Consider the following 19,405-nt stretch of genomic DNA (forward strand, 5'->3'; position numbering starts at 1 on the left):
ACATAAATCGCACAAGATATTAACTTAAATATCCACCAGACCGTGACAATATTGTTTTGTCATATGTCCTATGCTTAATATCTATAATGTAGAATTATACAAAAAGGAACAACATACAACACTATTATTACAAATATGAAGCTCACACTGAACACTATGGCATTCCCGTGTTTTGTTTTGTATCACTGCACAACTAAAAGTGATATCCCCTACAACAGCACAGATTTAGGGGTCTCAACACATTAGGAAAATACATTTCAGTATGCCAAGGCCAGAGTCGTTGAGGAATACAATATCTAAGCTGTACATTGGTAGGGCTGAGAGCCAAGAGACCCTAGGAAGATGTCTGTCACACCAATCCCTCACTTGATGATTGACTAAATGTGAAGCACAGAGGATCATAATTAAATATGGAGCCTAAGATCTGTATGGTAGGACCATGCACCTTAAGGCCAAGAGAGCATGATTTTGAGAGCCCAGATTGCCTGGGGCCTGTGTTAGACTCAGGCGCTAACCTAATTTCACACTCTGTGGCTGGGCCTGGCCTGTTTCACCATGGCATGGGAGTTTTTAGTGCCATCTGGTCCAGGCCTATGAAGGAAGGTTTTCCAAACTGATCAGATTAGGGTGTTTTTAATTCTTTCGAGATGTGCCCCAGCGTGTTAATTGGCTCAACATGGTCAATGGATCTGGCTGACTGCTAGAAATGTGACGGTTCTTTGTGAAAACTCTCCAGAGATTCCAAACTTCAACGCTACCTCTATGCCTGAAGTTTTTTGTTAGGTTTTCCTTTTCATTCAGATCTTCTCCTCCAACAAATATTTGTTGTGTGTGTGTATAAACACTGACTGTAATATACGCAAGTAACCCACAATAGGAATACACTTTTCATACATTTCATACAAATGCTACTATTATAATCAGTTAAAGTTGAATCTATGTTTTATGTATCATTTAGCATGAGGTGAAAAAAATTGAGTGAGGAAGCGCAACTTTGAAAAGACTAACAAAACACAGCAATCAAAGAGCAAAATACAAATACTGTATCCTAGACACGTGCAGAGTCATTCAGACTGTCATAGGCTGTGTCTCAATTCAGGGGACGCATCCTTCGAAGGTTGCATTCGAAGGCCGATTGCGTCACTACGACGCGTCAAGGCTGTCCCATTTCGAAGGCTCCTTCAATGTGGCCGACAAATGCAGCCTTCTTTTCCCGGATTTGAAGGATCCACCGGCTGGATACTTCACAGCCCAATGTATCCCGAGATTCATTGCTCGTTGGATTTTTTCAGAAATCGCGTCGGAGAGAGCGGAAGCGACAGTTGCCGCAAATGACATATTTAATGACAAAACTATGTAAAAACATTTTTTTATGTTAATATAAAGTTGGGACTATTTTAAATTTGTAACTTTTATTGTCAAAGTTCAATGACATTAACACGAGCCATATAACGTTAAACTAATTAACGTTATATTTTATATAATTATTATATAACGGCTTCATATTTATCCTCCGCCGTCCGGTTTGAACCGCAGCTGTCAGGGTTGCTAGGTGACAGGAGCGGCGCGTTGTCACGCAAGGTAAAGGGTGTTAACAGCTTGTTACGCGAACTTGAAATGCTCCGTAGGCCAGACCGTCTCATTTAAAAAGGTTAATTCGGCCTTCGGTCTGGCCTTCACGGTCTAAGAAGGCCACACCTTCATAGACCGCGTCCTTCGAAGGATGCGTCCCCTGAATTGAGACACAGCCATAATCACTTCTTAACCAAAACTCTCCTTTCTCATCAACGCAGAGGTTTAATTGCAACGTGATTAATCGGCCTTGATCACAGTGGTTTAATAGTAGGGCGAGACACATACAGGTGTAGCTCATTAAGGTCAACGATGGGTTTGCAGGTAGGCCAGTGCCCATAATGAACATAATGAGATACACCTGTGTTGGCAACTACTCTAGCGCCTCTGTGATAAAGGATTAAAGGAGCTATTTTATAAAGGGAACAGCTTCATTCATTGTAATCATCCAAAAAATAAGTGAAACCAGCCGATTTATGCTCATACTTTTTTTAATGTATCACAATGAGCAAGAAACATACTTGATGAAATATTTTCAAAGGAGTATATTCAATTACCATCTACAATCAACTTAACTAGGACAACAAGGTTTTGTGACAAAAGTTTCTTTAAAAGTCTGAAGTTCCATGTGGTTTATGTATGTCAGTTTCCATGTTGTTTGGTACAGTTTGGAAATCTTCATATAATTACAGTAACAAAAAAGCTAACAAGACTACAGTATAGAAAAGACATCAAGAACAACATTTTTGGTTTAACTTGCTCTTTTTTGTACATTGCAAGGCTGTTTTTTCTACCCTCGGGTGGGCTGCCTGGAGCCACAGAGCCATGCTTGTGAGGCTCAGAGGAGGAATAAGTCAAGGAAACAAAATAAAGAAAACAAATGCATAAAAAAACATTGTGGCACCAAAAGTCACAAAAGGAACAGAGAGCTCCAAGAAACAGTTCATCTTTCAAGTTGGAGCAAATGGTTTTGGTTGGTTGTTTGTTAGTTTGGTTGTACATTTTGGTTGATACGCTTTTTTTTTGTGTTTCACCGTCTCTTTAAGAAGAATGACAGTGGTAAGGATCGCCTCCCCTTTCTCTGTTGTTCATTCCTCTATTTCCATGGAGTGACGCACAGAGGGGAGGGCCCTCCTTTTGACTTGAAGAGTTCTACATGTCAACCAGAGACAAGTACAAGGAAATCAAACAGGTAGTAGCAACGATGTGAATCGGGGAGAAAGTATGCAAGCATCTCTGTCCATCCCGTTCCTCAGTGAGGCAAACGTCCATCAAAGAGCAGAACCAGAGGCAGAGCTTGAGAAACAAAGAGACAAAGGTGGTTGGGTGTGTGTGTGTGTGTGTGTGTGTGTAGTTGGTTGGGGGAGGGGGGGGGGGGGGTTGCAGCTGGGGCCACTGCAGGTTCAGTTTAATCGAAAGACGGTCCTCCCTGTGTCACACGTATTCATTGGTTCAAGAGTCCTTTCCCATTGCAGAGATTTCATTATTCAAATAGGGAGGTGACATTAAAGCTGTGGTAATCCTGCCTTTGGCTCCTGTGCCCAGTTTTGGTGTGCTCCCAGCCTCTCATTATGTCCACTTTACAAGATCTCCAAAGCTTTCCCAGAGTCATTTTATTTTCATTTGTCTTCATCTCAAAACAAAGAACAAAAAAAAAGATGATGCCTTGTTTTAAATATATCTATCTGTATACAGGTATACGTTCATTTTCACAGTGGGCAAACAAATGACCTCTACAGGAAACCCTTGTCCTTACTTGCTCTGTAAATGTCCATTAAATCAAGTCTCCCAATTTTGAGACAGTGGATTTCAGTATCCACTGAAAGCTATTGTGCCACAATAAAATATACACATAATCATTTTGGGCACGGCTCTTTTTGTTCTTTTTGTTTCAGCTGCATAAAGCTTTGGCCACATTTGTATTCTCAATTAAAGTAAAAACTGCTCAGTGCTTCTGTATTATCTTTCTACTCATTTATCGTTATTTTAAATTTTTGATTTTCTAAATTGCCATTTATTCTAATAGTCCAGGTATGTGTTTCAGTTGGTTTTGGTGTATAAAGTACTTACTAAAATAATAGATGCTGGCTCTTAAAACACACACACAGACGCATGCGTGACGTGCACACACTCACACACGCACACACTTACACACACTACAAACGATTGTGACAGATAAAGTGGCCAGGTCATAGAATACAATGTGTTTGCAGTTTTGATTTCAGTCAATCCAATTCAAGTTAGTGTTAATTTAAGTGATAAGTAATCAACTAAAATGTGATCCCAAAAAATAAAAAAAAATATACATGTCTAACATTAAACAAAAATCAAGCAAGAAACTGTACATTAGAATTCTCAAAAATAAGAAAGTACATATGAACAATATTTTAGAGAACAGGACTTAAGAGAAGTGGCAAGCTTCCACATTAAATGAATACAATTTCAAAAGCATGCTGAGGTGTCAGCATCGAATCACATTGCTCTTAAAAACGTAACACTTAAAACACAACTCTGAGATTGCGCAAAGGATTTAATAGGGCAATTTCACTCCGCTATACATTTGTGGCCAAAGAAAGGGTTCTTAAAGACAATTAAATATTGGTTTTGGTAAAAAGTAATGTAAAGTAAAGTGGGTGTTCTTTGAGACGGTATGAAGCATATCCATACCCATCATTGTGTGGTGGTTGACTTCTTTGGACATGAAAGCGTGAAATACTATTTTTGAATCAAGGGAAACCTTCCAAAAACCTCCTGCTATTTCCATACATAATGCTTTGGAAAGAAGATATCCCTACAAACCTGTAAGCCTTTATTTTGCACGAAAGTGGCACCCTTCAGGCTCCTGGGCAAATGACAAGTGGATTTCCAAGGAATTGGCAACCACTTGCAAAAGGCCCCTAAAAGAAATTCCTTCTGAGACTAGTTGCAAGTTGACAGGCATGGTGACACAACTCATAAGACGCATCAGTACCAGATGTATTATATACATTTTTTGGTAACCACTATTACTTGCACGTGAGCAAGAACCTTAAACTGGATGGATGTATTCTGCCAGCACAAAATGACATATCTAGTTCACTTTGTTTAGCAACCCATGATGCTAAATTTACACAACAGCTTACAGTCACTTTAGAAGTTAGCAAAAAAATATATCATGACAATTTAAAACAACAAAATCAGTCCTTGCGTAAGAAAAAAAAAATCCATTGTGATATTTGGAATGCACTGTTCTTTACAAACGTTATAGATCATTGGCTTTAAACATTGGTCTGTTCAAAACGAAAATCTGCAAAATGTCCATTGGAACATATATTCACAGTCTTCAAAGTTCCGTTTTTGCAACAAGAGAAAGAAAAAGGTGTCACAGAGGCAGGAAATTGGTTTATTGTTTTAGTTAAAGCTTCGCCAAAAGCAAAATGATCATGCATCTAGTTACTTTTTTTCTTTCAAAATACTACATTAGCAGCAAAACGTACGTCTTCGAAGACCAGACCTTATACATTTTCTTAAAAAAATGGACTTTTGAGTGTGACATAAAAGTCAAACAAAGATTAATAACCTTTATCTTACAAACTGCAATGGCTCTGTAACGGCGCTACTCCACAATGCAGGACAAGGGCCCTTTTTGGTTTTTGGTATTCTTGGTATTTACGTAAAAAAGCCACCTGTTTGCTTGCAAAGAAGCAAGAACGGCAACTCTGATGCGTACCTCTTTATCTTTTTAAACTTTGTTTCCTTTCCTAAAAACAGCAACAAATTCTCAAGTATAAAGAAGCCTCTTTCTCATCTTTATGCACCAATGGTGAAAGTGTTTAGTCTTTGGATTTTCTTTTTGTTTAAAGCGTGAGAATTATTATTGGTTTCTTTTTTCATTTTCATTCATGACAATAAAATAAAAGTTTAAGTGAAATTAAAGTTGGGAAAGACTGTAGCTACACTACGTGAACAAAATACCTGTTTTGTAGTGTATAAGGAGCAGTAGCTTTCTCAATATCTACAGAACAGTTGGAGCAAAAATAAGTGCGGAAAAAGAGTAACAATTTCGAGTGAGAAATAGGAGTGAAGACAGGGATAAGTGCACAAAGATCATAAAAAAAAAATGAACACTTCATCCAGGACCTTTTTCTTATTAGTACGTGTCATACCAACTGATCCTTAGAACTGAAATGATTTAAAACAAAGGATCCTGCCTTGCCAACGATGGGCATTTGGGTGAACATTTGCCCTGAAGCTGAGACTAAGACAGAAATAAAGTTTAGATAAATTACCTGTCCATAATCTAGTCTATTGGAATGACCAAGACAACATCAAATGAAGCGTCTTAAAGTTGGACAATACAAAAGCTAAATGTACACAGTTTTTTTTCATTCTACCATACTGTTAAATTCAGTTCCAATGCAACAATCTACTTAACACCAAAAATGTTCATATCTATAATAAATACAGAAAGTTTTTTTATCATCAAAAATCTTTTTGTCGCCCATCGTGTCTGCAATGCTCCCTATGTCTGGATAATGAAATTGATAATTTCCCCCCTTTTAAAGCACAAATGTCCAAATCAGACAATTAACTATCCTTTTTGAATGCCCAAAAACTTGTAATTTTAAGATAATTCATTTGAAAACTTTCTGTTGTTAAATCGAATTTTTCAAAACAAAAACTGGTCATCTTCAGTCAGAAGGTGTAAAACATGAATTTCTGTAACAAAAAAAAACATCTGTGAGCTGTTGACCTGAGAATAAAATAGACATTACATTATTCTATTACCTTTGCAAGCCATTGGTATCTGAATGCTTAAATAGCATGAAAAACGGATAGACTATTCTCCCATACAGTACATACTGGCTTTTTTGTGTGTGTGCTATTCAATAAAAAATAATTATATTTATATTAATAACACAAAAAAGGGATAGCTTATTGTCTTATATTGTGTCAAAAGGGATTATGGGCCATATATCAACTTCAAAGGCAGTCCATTGCCATACAGTACAGCTTTCACTCCATCATTACCCAAAACATAATTGCAGTGACTTTTGATTTCTATCCTTGTATATTATTATCATGTATTTCAGTTGACAGAAAAAAAAATGAAACCAGCATGTTGATATGGGAAAACAATCCACTAACATTAAAATTTTTGGTTACAAGCTTTGGAATTGCAGTTAGTCTTTACACATCTTTTTTTCTGAAATTGGTTTGTATACTTTTAAATGTATTTTAACATTGCTGCTTTTTTTTTGTTTTTTTCTGTTTGTGTTTTTTTTGTCTTTTGTATTTTTTAAATATTGTCCATCACTGAAAGCTCTTTTACAATCTGATGGAGTCTGTTCCTACACTAGCAAGATTACTACTACAACTACTACTGTCTTTGACACAGCCAGGCTGTTGTGGCTCCTCCGTTGTCCTACCCAGCCTGTCTGCTGACTTCTGACTGCTGTCAGAGTCAGACTCGTCTGTAAAGACGTCTGTTGGTATCGAGGTCTGAACTCCTGAGGTGCTCAATGAACTTGAGGTAACCGTTGAAGGGGAGGACACTGAAGGAAAAGAGGTGGAAGAAGAGGAGGGAGTGGCATTGGGCTTTCCAGCTAAAGCTCTAGAGAAAGGGGCTTGGGACCAGGGTTTACCGGCAGCTGTGGTGACGAGCGGTGTCGTAGAGGATGAACACAGGGAAGAAGGAACCGCAGAGGATGGCATGGTGGATGTTGATGTTGGCGGGGTAGAGGGGCTGCTGATGGGATGAGTGGCAGACTGCGAGGTAGATGCGGTGTTAGGACTGGGGAAGCAGGCTGAAGAGTGAGGTAATAAACTAGTAGCGTGCTCTTTGGCATTTCTGGCTGACCGCTTGATTGTTCTGTGTTTGTGCAATGCCGACTCCAGGTGTTGACTGAGTGCTTTCTCCCCATCCAATGTGGTATCACAAGCCAGGCAGTCATAGAGACTCCCAGACTCTGCGCCACTGGGGACACGCAGCAACATCTCTTGAAGGTTTGCCACAGACTGACCGAAAAAACAGATAGACTTAAGGTGGGTAAGGGCTGCTTCTTCCTTGGTGAAAACTGCTTGACACTTGCGGCAGGCCAGCCTGAACTGTACCTTGGGGACTATGTACTGGTCTACGAGGGAGTCCACAACTTTGCCATCCATCCCTTTCTTGTCCGAGGGACCTTTATTGTTGAAGGAGTTTTCGCTATGGGATTTGCCTTTATGCTCCACTGTCTTGCTTGAATCTTTGGAAGATTCTTTGCGATCCCCCGAGGGTTGAGAGGGGACGGGGGTTTGGCTCGCTTTGGGTTGCTGGATCTGCTGAAGCTGCCTCTGCTGCTGCTGTAGTGCGTCCTGTAAGCTCTGCTGATATTGCTGGTAATGCTGCAGCAGTGACCCTGGTGAAAGGCCCATCAATGCTTGTGACAATGTAGGGTTGTATGGAAATAGGCTTTCCATACCATACATTGGCTGCAGGTAGCCTCCTTGAAGAGCTCCAGACATTTGAGGGGCATAATAGGGGGAAAAGCCAGGCATGAAGTAGGGCAGGAACTGACTTGTGAGGAGGGCTGTGGGGTCGGATGCCAATGCAGCCTGCAGTGCCTGAAGCTGGGCCGGATCTACCACATATTCCATACCAGGTGTAGGCATAGACGTAGCAGGCACAGCCGTGTCTGGTTTCTCTTTCCTGGCACTCGCAGCTGAAGTGGAAGGAGCTGGGGTGCTTCCGGTTGAAGACGGTGTTGCCGGCTTCTCCGCCTTTTCCTTGGGCTTCTCCTTCTCTCTTGATCTCTCAGGGTCACGCTCTTTGGGAGGATCAGGTCGGGGGCCTGTCGGGACAGCTGAAGAAGTGGATGTAGATGTTGAGGTTGACGTGAGGCTTGAGTGGGAGACAGATGTGCTGGTCTGCGCTGGACTGGATGAAGCCAAGGAGGATGAAGAGGAAGGCTTGCTAGGTAATCCAGATGTGGGTAAACTAGGTGAGGGAACACTGGCACCAGGCATGTTCAGGATGTTTGTAGGTTTCGGAGGAGTTAAAGCTGGAACACAGGAAAACAGAAATAGGTTAATGCTGTTAAAGAATATTCAATGCTTTATCTACTTGTCAAGCTTATTCATTTTTATCGTATTATTGTCTTATCTATTAATAAAAAAAAATGTAATTGAGCAATGTTATGGACAATGCAAATGGCATTTGCGTGTATGGCTAATGGCTCAGTTAATTATTTTTCATGACATTATCAGATTGTACTTAATATCAGTGGATACAGCAGCAATGTCAGCCTTACCTGAATTTGAAGAGTTAAAGCTGGGAAGAGAAGGGCTACCAACCCCTGGCAAGAGAACAGGTGGCATCCCTGGCAAATTTGGATAAGCAGACTGCAGGTTCAGAGCCTGCATTGCTGGGTTATCAAACATCCCTTGCTGCGTCATTGCCTGCTGCTGTGCAAGTCCCAATACTTCATTTGCTTTCTTAATGCGGTCCATTTCTTGTTGAGCCATTAGTTGACGGACTGTGGCAGGGTCAAAGTATTCTTTCTCCTTTTCTAGCTGACTTCCAATGGTATCCTTAACTTTAGAGATGTGTTGCGCAGAGAATATGTGGTCACGGACAGAGAGGCGAGCACTGTACTTGATTCCACATAACGCGCATTCAGTCTTAGGGCCCTCATAGGATGTGTGATTTATTCCAAAATGCTTGGCCATGCTGAGCTTTGCCTTCTTCTCTTTTGCTCTGGCATTTTGAAACCACACCTGCACCACCCTTTTTGGTAGGCCAATGTCATTACCAAGTACCTCACATTCAAGCATGGTAGGAGTCCTATAGTCATTAAAGCAGGACTTGAGCAGTTTCAGCTGTAGGTTTGTCATCTGAGTTCGGAAGCGTTTTTGCCCAGGGCGGTCACCACTGTCAATACTCCTGTTGCCTGAAGCTCCTGGGCTAGGGGAGCAGGGATCGGCCATACTTGAGGTCTCGCTGTAATCAATGATATTCTCATTTTCATAGTCCTTAGCATAATAGCTTGTGGCAGGACTTACCAGGCCAGAGGACATCTGGTCATCATTTTCAATGAAGGGGGCTGGACCCCCGGTCTTAGACATATATTCACCACTATTTTGGCCAGGTTTTGTGTCTGCACTGTCATTGTCAGCATTAGCTTCATCACCAGTGGTTGTGTCCGTGATGGCTGTATTCACTGAAGAACAGTCATCGTTGTCAAGTTTACTCGGGTCAAAGTTCAGGTTTACAGAGGACATGGTTGGGCTTTCAAAATCTTCCATTCCCTCAACTTTGATGGATGAAGGGCTCAACAGGCCCCTTGGAGACAAATCCATGGATTTACTCACTGGTGACAGTGAAGAGCTTTGTCCATCATTGTTAGCTACTGCAAGTTGAGAGTAGCTTGAGATATCTAGTGGATCCATCTTCAATTGCAACATATCTTGTTCAGGGAGCATGCCAGTCAGAGCTAGATTGTATCCGGCACGCTTTGCCTCATGCCAGTGACGGGAGCGAATGTGTGCTTCAAGGGCAGTCTTTGCTTTGAATAGAGCTCGGCAAAAAGGGCACCTACGATGGGCCTGAGCTGGTCCTACTGCTCGAAACTGTCCTTTGCGTTCCCTGGCTCTAGTGTTTTGGAACCAGACTTGTACAACCCTCTTCTTGAGTCCAACTTCATGAGCTATGTGGTCCAGCATTTTGCGTGTTGGATTTGAATCCAAAAGGTACTTTTGATAAAGAACCTCAAGCTGCTCAGGAGTAATTGTAGTTCGAAGGCGTTTATCTCTGTGAGGCTCCTCACCACTGTTGTTGCTGTCATTCTCCCCTGGGCTAGTGCCTGCTTTCTCCTCTAACTTCCTTTTCAGAGAGTTCATGGTGGAGGTGGGAGTAGATGGAGAGGTTGCAGAGCTGCTTGGAATCTGTGACATTGCACCGGATAGTAGCTGACTCGCCAAGAGAGGATTGCTGGGATCAAATAGCATGAAAGGCATGTCCATTGGACGGTCCAGGAATTGAGGGTGAATGAATTGGTTTTGAACGGAGAGGAAATGTAATTGCTGGTGTTCTTGCCAGTGCTCAAATGAGGGAAAGCCAATCTTGCACTGCTCACACTGGTAAGGGATCATCTGCTGTGCCAGTTGCTGGGAGGCAGATGAGAGGTGTTGGTTAAGGCTCATGTGAGAGCTTTGAGAGGGTGCTTGACTTGTCAGAGAAGCTGAGGAGCTACTCTGGTGCTGTTGGTGTGAGAAGGAAGAAGACAAATGTTTGGTGGCTTTAGCAGTTGTTTGACTCTTCTCCTCCCGCTGAGACCTGTGCTGCTGTGGCTCAGATTGGGGTGGATGGATAATTTCTTGCTTGATAGTAGTTTGGTTTTCCCTTAGATCTACAGACATTTCAGGTAACTGTTTAGGCTTTTCATCATACAGGTTGGACGTGTTGGCAGGGGATGCCTCCTCCTTCTCTGCAGAAGGTAGGTTGGAGAATGCCGAAGTTGAGGGTGGGAGGGGGCAGAGGCTTGAGGAGGAGGGCATTGGAGTATGGCAAGATGAGCCAGAGGGGGTATAGTATTCATGTGAAAGATCCATTGAATCCTCGTTTTGGCTGTCATATTGCCCGTCCTCATCTTCATCTTTGTAGCACAGCTTCTTTTGATGTTTTATTAGGTCAAATATACGCTGAAATACTAGGCTGCACTTCTTGCACTGGTAATTCAAGTTGGTAGTGCGAATATACCGATCATTGGATAACTCGCGCCTCTCTCCATCTTTTGCACCATCACCTTGGTTCTCGTAATTCTTTCTTGCCTTCTGACGAGCATTTTGGAACCAAACTACGATCACACGAGTTGGAAGGCTGAGTAGGTTGGAGAGCTGTTCAAACTCATCATCTTTTGGGTAAGCATTGGCATCAAAGAAATCCTGAAGCACTCTCAGTTGGTAGTCAGTAAATCTAGTTCTAGAAGACCTCTTACTTCCATAGCATTCATGTTTCTGAGGCTCAGGGGATGGGGGTTTTGAGTCAATTTTGGTCTCCTCTAGAGTTGTTATTGGTGGATTGTTGAAATTATAGGGTGAGTCTTTGTTCCGCTGGCGCTCCTTAAACAATGTGTTTCTGAACCAGTGCTTGATAACTTTTTGAGGAAGTCCTGATTTGTCCGCCATTTCTTTAATCTGGTCTTCATTTGGGGAGTTGTTGATATCGAAATACTGTCGCAGGACCCTAAGCTGGTCATCTGTGATACGTGTCCGAGGCCTCTTGTTCTGCTGTTGCTGTAGCATTGCTGGTGTGAGCTGTTGTTGATAAAGCTGGGCCAGTTCTGAGGCCAGGCCTTGCTCAACAGCTGACATCTGAGGCAAAGATTGAAGAGACATGGACTGCATCATTAGCGGTGAAAAGAGGGGAAGCTCCATTTGCATCTGCATTTGTGCCATGGAAACTTGAGGCTGTGGGGGAGGTATGGTTGGAGGTGTGTGGGAGGCAGCAGAGACAGGGATATTTGGTGTTGGTGCCCGCTGTGGAGGTGGTGGAGGTGGGGGAGGTGGGGGAGGGGGTGGTGGAGGAGCAGGTGTAGTTTCTGGTGTCGGGGGTCTCAGTGGATAGAGCTTATCATACTGCTCTCTGTATTCCTTAGCAAATCTCTCGAGGGATCGAAATGGAAAGAAGGCCTGGTGGATGTGTTCCTGGTGACTCTTCAGAATCAGAATGTTTGAGAACAATTTGCCACAGGCCTCACATTCTAGTTTCTCTAATCCTTCACTGGGGTCCACTCTTGTTATCCCACTTGGACCATTGGAAGCTGCAGCTCCAGGTGCAGGTAGCTTTCTTTGAGCTTTCTGTTTGTTTTCATTGTATTGAATAACTAATTCAAACCCAAAGTTCTCCAGTAGGGCTTTAGTTGCATTTCCACGAGCATCTGAAGCAATCCTTGGAGGAGGGAACCCAGGATCATGGTTTGTATTTACTGAAGACTGTGCTGTATCCTTCTTTTCTCTTGCCTTGTTGTCCATAGAGTCCCTTTTGACAAGTTCCTCATTTTTTTCACTAGTGTCTCTATCTCGGTGCATTTCTCTTTCTTTCTCATGGTTAGAAGAATGCTTCTGTTTTTTCTCAACCTGTTGAAGAAGAGCAGCATTTTGTTGTAGCAGAGCCATCTGTCCTTGAACCTGTTGGTGCGCCTGCTGTTGCAGTTGTTGCTGTTGTTGCTGCTGCTGCTGCTGTTGCTGCTGCTGCTGCTGCTGCTGTTGCTGCTGATGTTGCTGCTGCTGTTGTTGCTGCTGTTGTTGCTGCTGCTGCTGTTGTTGTTGCTGCTGCTGCTGTTGTTGGTGGTGGTGTTGTTGTTGTTGTTGTTGTTGCTGCTGCTGCTGCTGAAGATGATGATGCATTAGCTGCTGCTGGAGACAACTTTGCTGAGCCTGTTGAGCTGAGTTCTTTAGGTCCTCTAGCAGGGAGGAAGTGGACGAGCCAGCCAGACCAAGCGCCGAGCTACTGAGGTTGATCTCAGGATTAAGCTGGAACTCTGCTCCAGGGATATAGAAAGGGAAGAGCAACTGTTGTTGTTGCAGAGGGAGGAGAGCATCAGTTGTCATGGGGAAGTGTTGCAGAAGTGCTGGATTAAAGAGCTGTGATTGGATGAGAGCAGCTTGCTGCTGGAGCTCTTGTTGGAGCTGGGCCTGAGCTTGGGCTTGAGCCTGCACCAACTGCTGCTGCTGCTGCTGAAGCTGCTGCTGTTGACCCCTAGCGGACAGCATGTCTGCAAATTTCTTCTTCTTTACCTCTTGATTCTCAGACGGCGACGAACGACTCATTGAAGAATTACCTAGGCTTTCCATTTTGTGGGAGTGGCTCATTTGGTTCCCGCCGTGAAGATTAAGGGAATTATGCGATCCAGAAGAGCTGTGGTTGCTAGAGCTTGTCGTTGTGTTGGTGGCTGGACTGGGGCTAGGCGTGGAAGTGTTGATACTAGATCCACTTGCACTTGATCCAGCGCCTGTTGCAGAGTTAGTGCTGCCTCCAGCTGCTTCAAGCTTTGCCGCCCGGGCTTTGGTCTGGTGCAGGACAGAGCGCATGTGTATCTCAAGAGTGGAACTCTGGCTATAGGCCACGTTACAGGTGCTGCATTTGAATGGCTTGTTGTCAGGACTACTGGTGGGCTCAGGTTGACCGGTGGTGGACTCCTGAAGAGCCCTCTTCACTTTATGCAGGTGGGAGACCGAGTTATAGTGAACTAGTAGTATATTCTTTTGTGTGAATGACTCTTTGCATACAGTACACTTAAAGGGGCGAGATGGATCCAGAAACTTCTCCATCGTAAAGTTGGGGCCCTTCCTGAATGGCAAGGCTCGCTTAGGTTCAGATCCACAATCTTCCATCAACGAGCCAGAGTCACTACCGGTTGGGCTTTGTTTTTCTTCCAGGTCACTTTCCTCTCCATCTTTGTCATCGTCCCCGAGGATTCCATGCTCTTCTCCAAGGGATGGGTCACCCATGACCATGAGATCTCCATTCATTAATAAGCCGCCATAGAGCTGCTGTATGTCAGATTCACTCAGCTCTAGATGACTGGTTTCCAAATGTTTCTTCAAGGCCTGCAGGGTTCTGAAGCTGCGTTGGCAGAGGCAGCACATCGTGGCTGCCCTGATCACATGGTATTGAGAATGGAGCTGCAGCTTTTCCACCGTCTTGAACGCCAGGCTGCATTGGTTACAGCGGTACTTGTAGACATGGCGATCCGAAACGGGCAGTTGGGGCCTCTTATTGTGGACCTCGTTGAAGTGCTGCTGTAGGGAGTTGGAAGACTTGAAGACTTGGTTACAGCCTTTCTTCCAGCATAGGAATCCTGTGGCATCCTCCCTCCCTGTCTGTTGCTCATCCAAAGGTAACTTGTGAGATTCACCAATTTCGGTTGGCAAGACCCCCTTTTCTGGCTCCGCATCTGATGCATCTGTCAATAAAGAAGGACATTCATAAGGCATCTACTCAATTAAAATAGACTAGTTATTATGATAATAACATTTTCAAGTCATAAGAAATATGAGTTTTAAATGTAAGTTGTTTAGTGTAAATGTGTCTATGTATCCTATGTTTTCACACATACTTGTATGTGTATCTTTTGCATATAATATGATGTTGTTTATTCACAGTTGCAAAAAACAAGCTGAAGACTTGCAGTTCATAAATGCAGCATTGGTAAAACAAATCGTAATGTCGAAAAAAAGTAGTAACTAGTGTCACTAGTACTAACCCATTTGTTTCTTGAAGTCCTCAGCGTTGGATGTCGACTGCGAGGCACTTTGGGCCTCCCTGTCTGGTCCCGATACAGGTATGAACATGCTTGCTGGCAACACTTCGCTTGCTGTGACCTGGAAGAAGCACAACAGAATGCATATGAAAAAACATCCAAACAAATCTATAGGTTCCTTTGTTAATACAATTGCCACATTGGTAAACTGTAAGGTGAGGCAACTGTTGCAATCGACAAAAACTGTTGTGAAATTAATTATTAGAAAATAAGAGTACAAACAGACAGACACAAACACACACACACACACACACACACACACACACACACACACACACACACACACACACAGACACACACACACACACACACACACACTAATACATTTGATTTTACATGCCTTAGATTTCAGCTTTGATCATTGGCTGTGATTTGTCAATCGAGTTATTCCTCAGCTAATTAGTGACTTAGGCGTGAACGGCCTACCTTGGAAAACTTTAAAGGCTTTTGAGAAGCCTTAATTAAAGAATTCCTCCACATAAAATGTGCAGTCCATTATAATGAAAAAGTTATTGCAAAAGTACAGTAACCAGGAAACAAATTTAATTTGACAAGCTATTTTTTGAAAAACAATATATAGAAAAGCTTGTTTCAGAAACGAAGAAGCATGTTTGGGAGAAAGATCTTTCGATAAGCAGATACCTTAATAAAGACAATATGAAATAATAATAAATAAGTTAAACAAAGCTCTGCTTTGAATATCAAATGAAAGAAAAAAACATTTTTCTACTCTTTTACTTTTTAATTGGAACATTTCAAGGACCAATGATTATTAATTTGAGAAAATAAAATATGGAGTACCACCAAAAGGTTGAAGTCAATCATGTGTGAATGACGGCAACCTCCCTTTATCCTTGCCATCCCAACCTGACTTCCTTCCCATTTCTTTCTGATAGGCCAATTTTACCCACAAAAGATGATAAGTCATCAGGTTCCCTCATTAACAGGCCCCTAGTTAACAATAATCATCTGCTTGGATGGGAGGAGGCTGGGAGATGAGACCCTGTCAGTTTCACCTTCCTTCAATTAACGTTCCAAACAGAATAATCAGCTCAATCCCCCACCCTGCATTTCAATTCACTCCCCCCAACCCAACACACACCTTGCCCTGTTTCTCCTCTCCACATCTCTGATGTCACCACCAAAGTGATCTAAACCATGGGCATCAATAATATGCTATCTATTTTGGACGATAACAAATCAAGTGAAGCCAATATAAAAATGTTATTTAAATTCTTGTTAGGTATTCAATAGCAGTTACATAATGTAATACATTTGAACTGGATTTAATTTAAAGTGAGTTTATTTAAGCCACTGCACAAATGAATCATTGCAGAAATGCGCTTGTTAAAAAGCTAATTTTCTTCCTGACCTGGCATGTACCGAATATATGACTTACAGAGTGTCACTAAGCCTGTATTTCACTTCTAAATTAGTACTTGGGTTATTTGGAATGAAGAAAGACTTGTATTCCATAGCGATAGTAGTCAATACAAAACAATCTCATCTTTGGTAAATTTAACTAAATGCTAATGGGAAAGCATAATAGCATTGATGAACATTGAACATTACTATGTGGACTGTTTTTACACAAGTCTTTATTAGGCTGGGAGTGGAAAGAGCAGAGGGTATACCAAGGTCCCTTTTAATTTGAACTGCTTAATTGGCACACACAGTTCAAAATGGCTGTCGCCCAACCAGATTCAGAATTAATGAAGCACAATTATTTTCATTACCCCTCTCTTAGACAGACATGAGACAGAGTGAGGTACTGTAGGGAGAGAGAGAGAGAGAGAGAGAGAGAGAGAGAGAGAGAGAGAGAGAGATGGGGGAGGTAGAGTGTAAGTGAGAGAAGGGGATGGAGGGGGTGAGAGAGAGAAGGGGATGGAGGGGGCGAGAGAGAGAAGGTGAATGGCGATGGAGAGCAAATAGGATGGCATAGGGTTTCTCTAAAGCACAGAATTGCAATGAGTAGGTAAATGAAGACTAAGGGAGTGAGTGCATCTTTATGCATGGTCTGGAAAAAATAAGAGTAAGCTATTGTAAAATTCATTAGACTCCAAATCTAGACATAAATAAAGGGATAAAGTACCTTTCCGTCTACATTCACAGGTTAGGGAAAAAGTTGCCAACTTAAATGTGTTTTATATTACCTCTGTTCTAGCATGTGATTATTGCAGTGGGTCAATGTATTTTTATGTTAAAAGAAAAAAAAACACAGTCTAGTGCTCCATTATAATGGGTTTGCTATTTACTTGTTAGCTTTCCTATGGTTAGGAAGGAGAGGAAAACTCTCTCTGAGTGATTTTGTTAATCAGCTCACGTCAGTTGCTTATATTTACATTTACACAGGAGAGAATGTTGTTATTTTCCAGTAAAGATTGTTTGAAAAACAAAGTCAAGGAGTGGAAGTCATGAAGTGTTGTATTTGTGAATGAAGGTCATTGCCAAGGATGTAACACTCTCTTGGTTTGAGAAGTTGTAACTGTCTTAGTTCTTTACATGTTCAACCAGTTTGAGTTCCTCAACCATATCTTAAAAAGCATTTACTATAGTTCATTATTTATTTTGGGGGTTCAGTTTGAACAAAAATATATCAGTTCTAATGCCTGAACTTTGCATCATGGGATAAAAGCTGTTGCATCATAAAAAGGCTTTGTTTCAAATATCACGTTGCTCATCTGAAAGTCTTTTGAATTGAAAAATAAGAAATAAGTGATAAAATATTTACAATCCACCTGGAAAAAGGGCAACAAACCAAAGGCCCTCAAAGACATGCAGTGAGTCAATCATCAGCACTCCTAATGTTTGGATTAAGGCTCATCTTTCAATGTCATGATTTAGAAAATGTGAGACAGGGAAAAAACATCCTGGCAGACAGCCTGGAAAAGAACAGGTAGTGAGGCAATGTCCCATCATGGCAGAACTTCTACACTCTTTTTTGACCACTGCCCCTGCCCTGACCATCATACCACTCTGGAATAGAGATTGTATTGCTCCAAAGACCTATTCTAACCATGAGATCAGGTTGGCAAATCACACACACACACACACACACACACACACACACACACACACACACACACACACACACACACACACACACACACACACACACACACACACACACACACACACACACACACACACACAGAGCCAGACCCACACTCTATAACTTACCGTTGCAATGAGCTTGTCCACACAGTCGGGCGCCACGCTGTGCAGGTGTGTGAGGTGGAACTGCAGGTGGACCTTGTTGTTGAGCATGTCCTGGCACAGCGGACAGCGGTACATGGGCTGGACAGAGTGTTGGGTCATCACGTGCATTCTGAGACGGTTCAGGTCAGTGTTGGTGAATTTGCAGTAAGGGCACTGGTACATCTGTCGCATGGCATGGGCACAGAGGAAATAAGGACATCACGGTTAATGGGGTGTTTCACAGAGAAGCCCAGTCAAAGCAGTAATTGTTTCCCGGTATAAGGCACCATGACAGGGGTAAATATGTACCCCCCCCCCCCCCCCCCCCCCCCCCCCATCCCCACCAGCTATGTGCCTATGATCACAGACTAATCAGCCATGCTGAGAAGCACTGTGTCTGGGCACACATCAAAGTATTGCCTCTGTCATATACAATATTGATTTTCAACCTTTGACACAAATAGCACTGCAAGTACAGCAGAAATGCAACCCCCATTTTAGAGATGAAATGTATTCAAGTGTGCGTCATATCAAAGATCCTGCAGAACTCTGCAGATCTGAGGCAAAAGAGCACCTCTCTTTTCATTCCCTTAATTGCTGTTCAGGTATGAGGCTTAAAAACGAGATTGGGCCAATTGATCAGACAGGAGAACCTTTTTGTTTGATTAGTGAGTTTGCCACATTTGAAAGCCTGATAAGGAAGATAGCGAAATGAGAAGTGGCACAGCAAAGATGTGAAAAGGCAAAGAGAAGATGTTTCTCTTGTTCTCTCACCTGCTCCGCAGTGCTCTTCTCAGTGGTCCTGGGACGCTTGGAGGAGAGGGGGCTCTCAACAGGCTCAGACCGCGAGGAGGGCCTCTTGGTAGGGATGGGAGAATCCGTCTGCTCCCTTTCCAACTGGATGGACAATGCTGGATATGTGCACACACACACGCACGCACGCACACACACACACACACACACGCACGCACGCACACACGCACGCACGCACGCACGCACGCACGCACGCACGCACGCACACACACACGCACGCACACACACACACACACACACAAGATAGAGAGGGGAGACAAGACATGTAATTACAATGTGGACACTGTGCAGTGTAGCAACAGGCTAATCAATACGTCTGTGTGTATAAAGGGCTTGGGAATGTCTGCTCCAAAGTACGATTGAACTACATCTTAGATGACGGAAGCACAGGTGTAGGTAACCACATCATTACGAGGGACTCCACAATCTTGAATTAAACCAAAGAAGGCAGACTTTGACAGGCTTTCTATACCTTTAAGTCCCTAGGTAGGTTCAAGTTATTGCGATTCACTTTGGAGTCTTTGCCTGGGTATTTTGTT

At 42.6% G+C, this 19,405-nt stretch overlaps 1 protein-coding gene across 1 annotated transcript in view; it reads right to left on the reverse strand.

Moving 5' to 3' along the window:
- Positions 1 to 2,118: 2,118 nt before the first annotated feature.
- zfhx3b (zinc finger homeobox 3b) overlaps positions 2,119 to 19,405 on the reverse strand; it is a 132,934-nt gene continuing 115,647 nt past the window's right edge. The window contains exons 7-11 of the mRNA XM_079736718.1: positions 18,828 to 18,964; positions 18,036 to 18,236; positions 14,799 to 14,916; positions 8,844 to 14,498; positions 2,119 to 8,594 (exon numbers count right to left, since the gene is read on the reverse strand). Coding sequence (XP_079592844.1) covers positions 6,880 to 8,594; positions 8,844 to 14,498; positions 14,799 to 14,916; positions 18,036 to 18,236; positions 18,828 to 18,964 — 7,826 coding nt within the window. The 3' untranslated portion in view covers positions 2,119 to 6,879. The remainder of the gene's footprint in view (positions 8,595 to 8,843; positions 14,499 to 14,798; positions 14,917 to 18,035; positions 18,237 to 18,827; positions 18,965 to 19,405) is intronic.

This window comes from Pollachius pollachius (assembly GCF_949987615.1).
Source record: "Pollachius pollachius genome assembly, chromosome: 5".
NCBI lineage: Eukaryota > Metazoa > Chordata > Actinopteri > Gadiformes > Gadidae > Pollachius > Pollachius pollachius.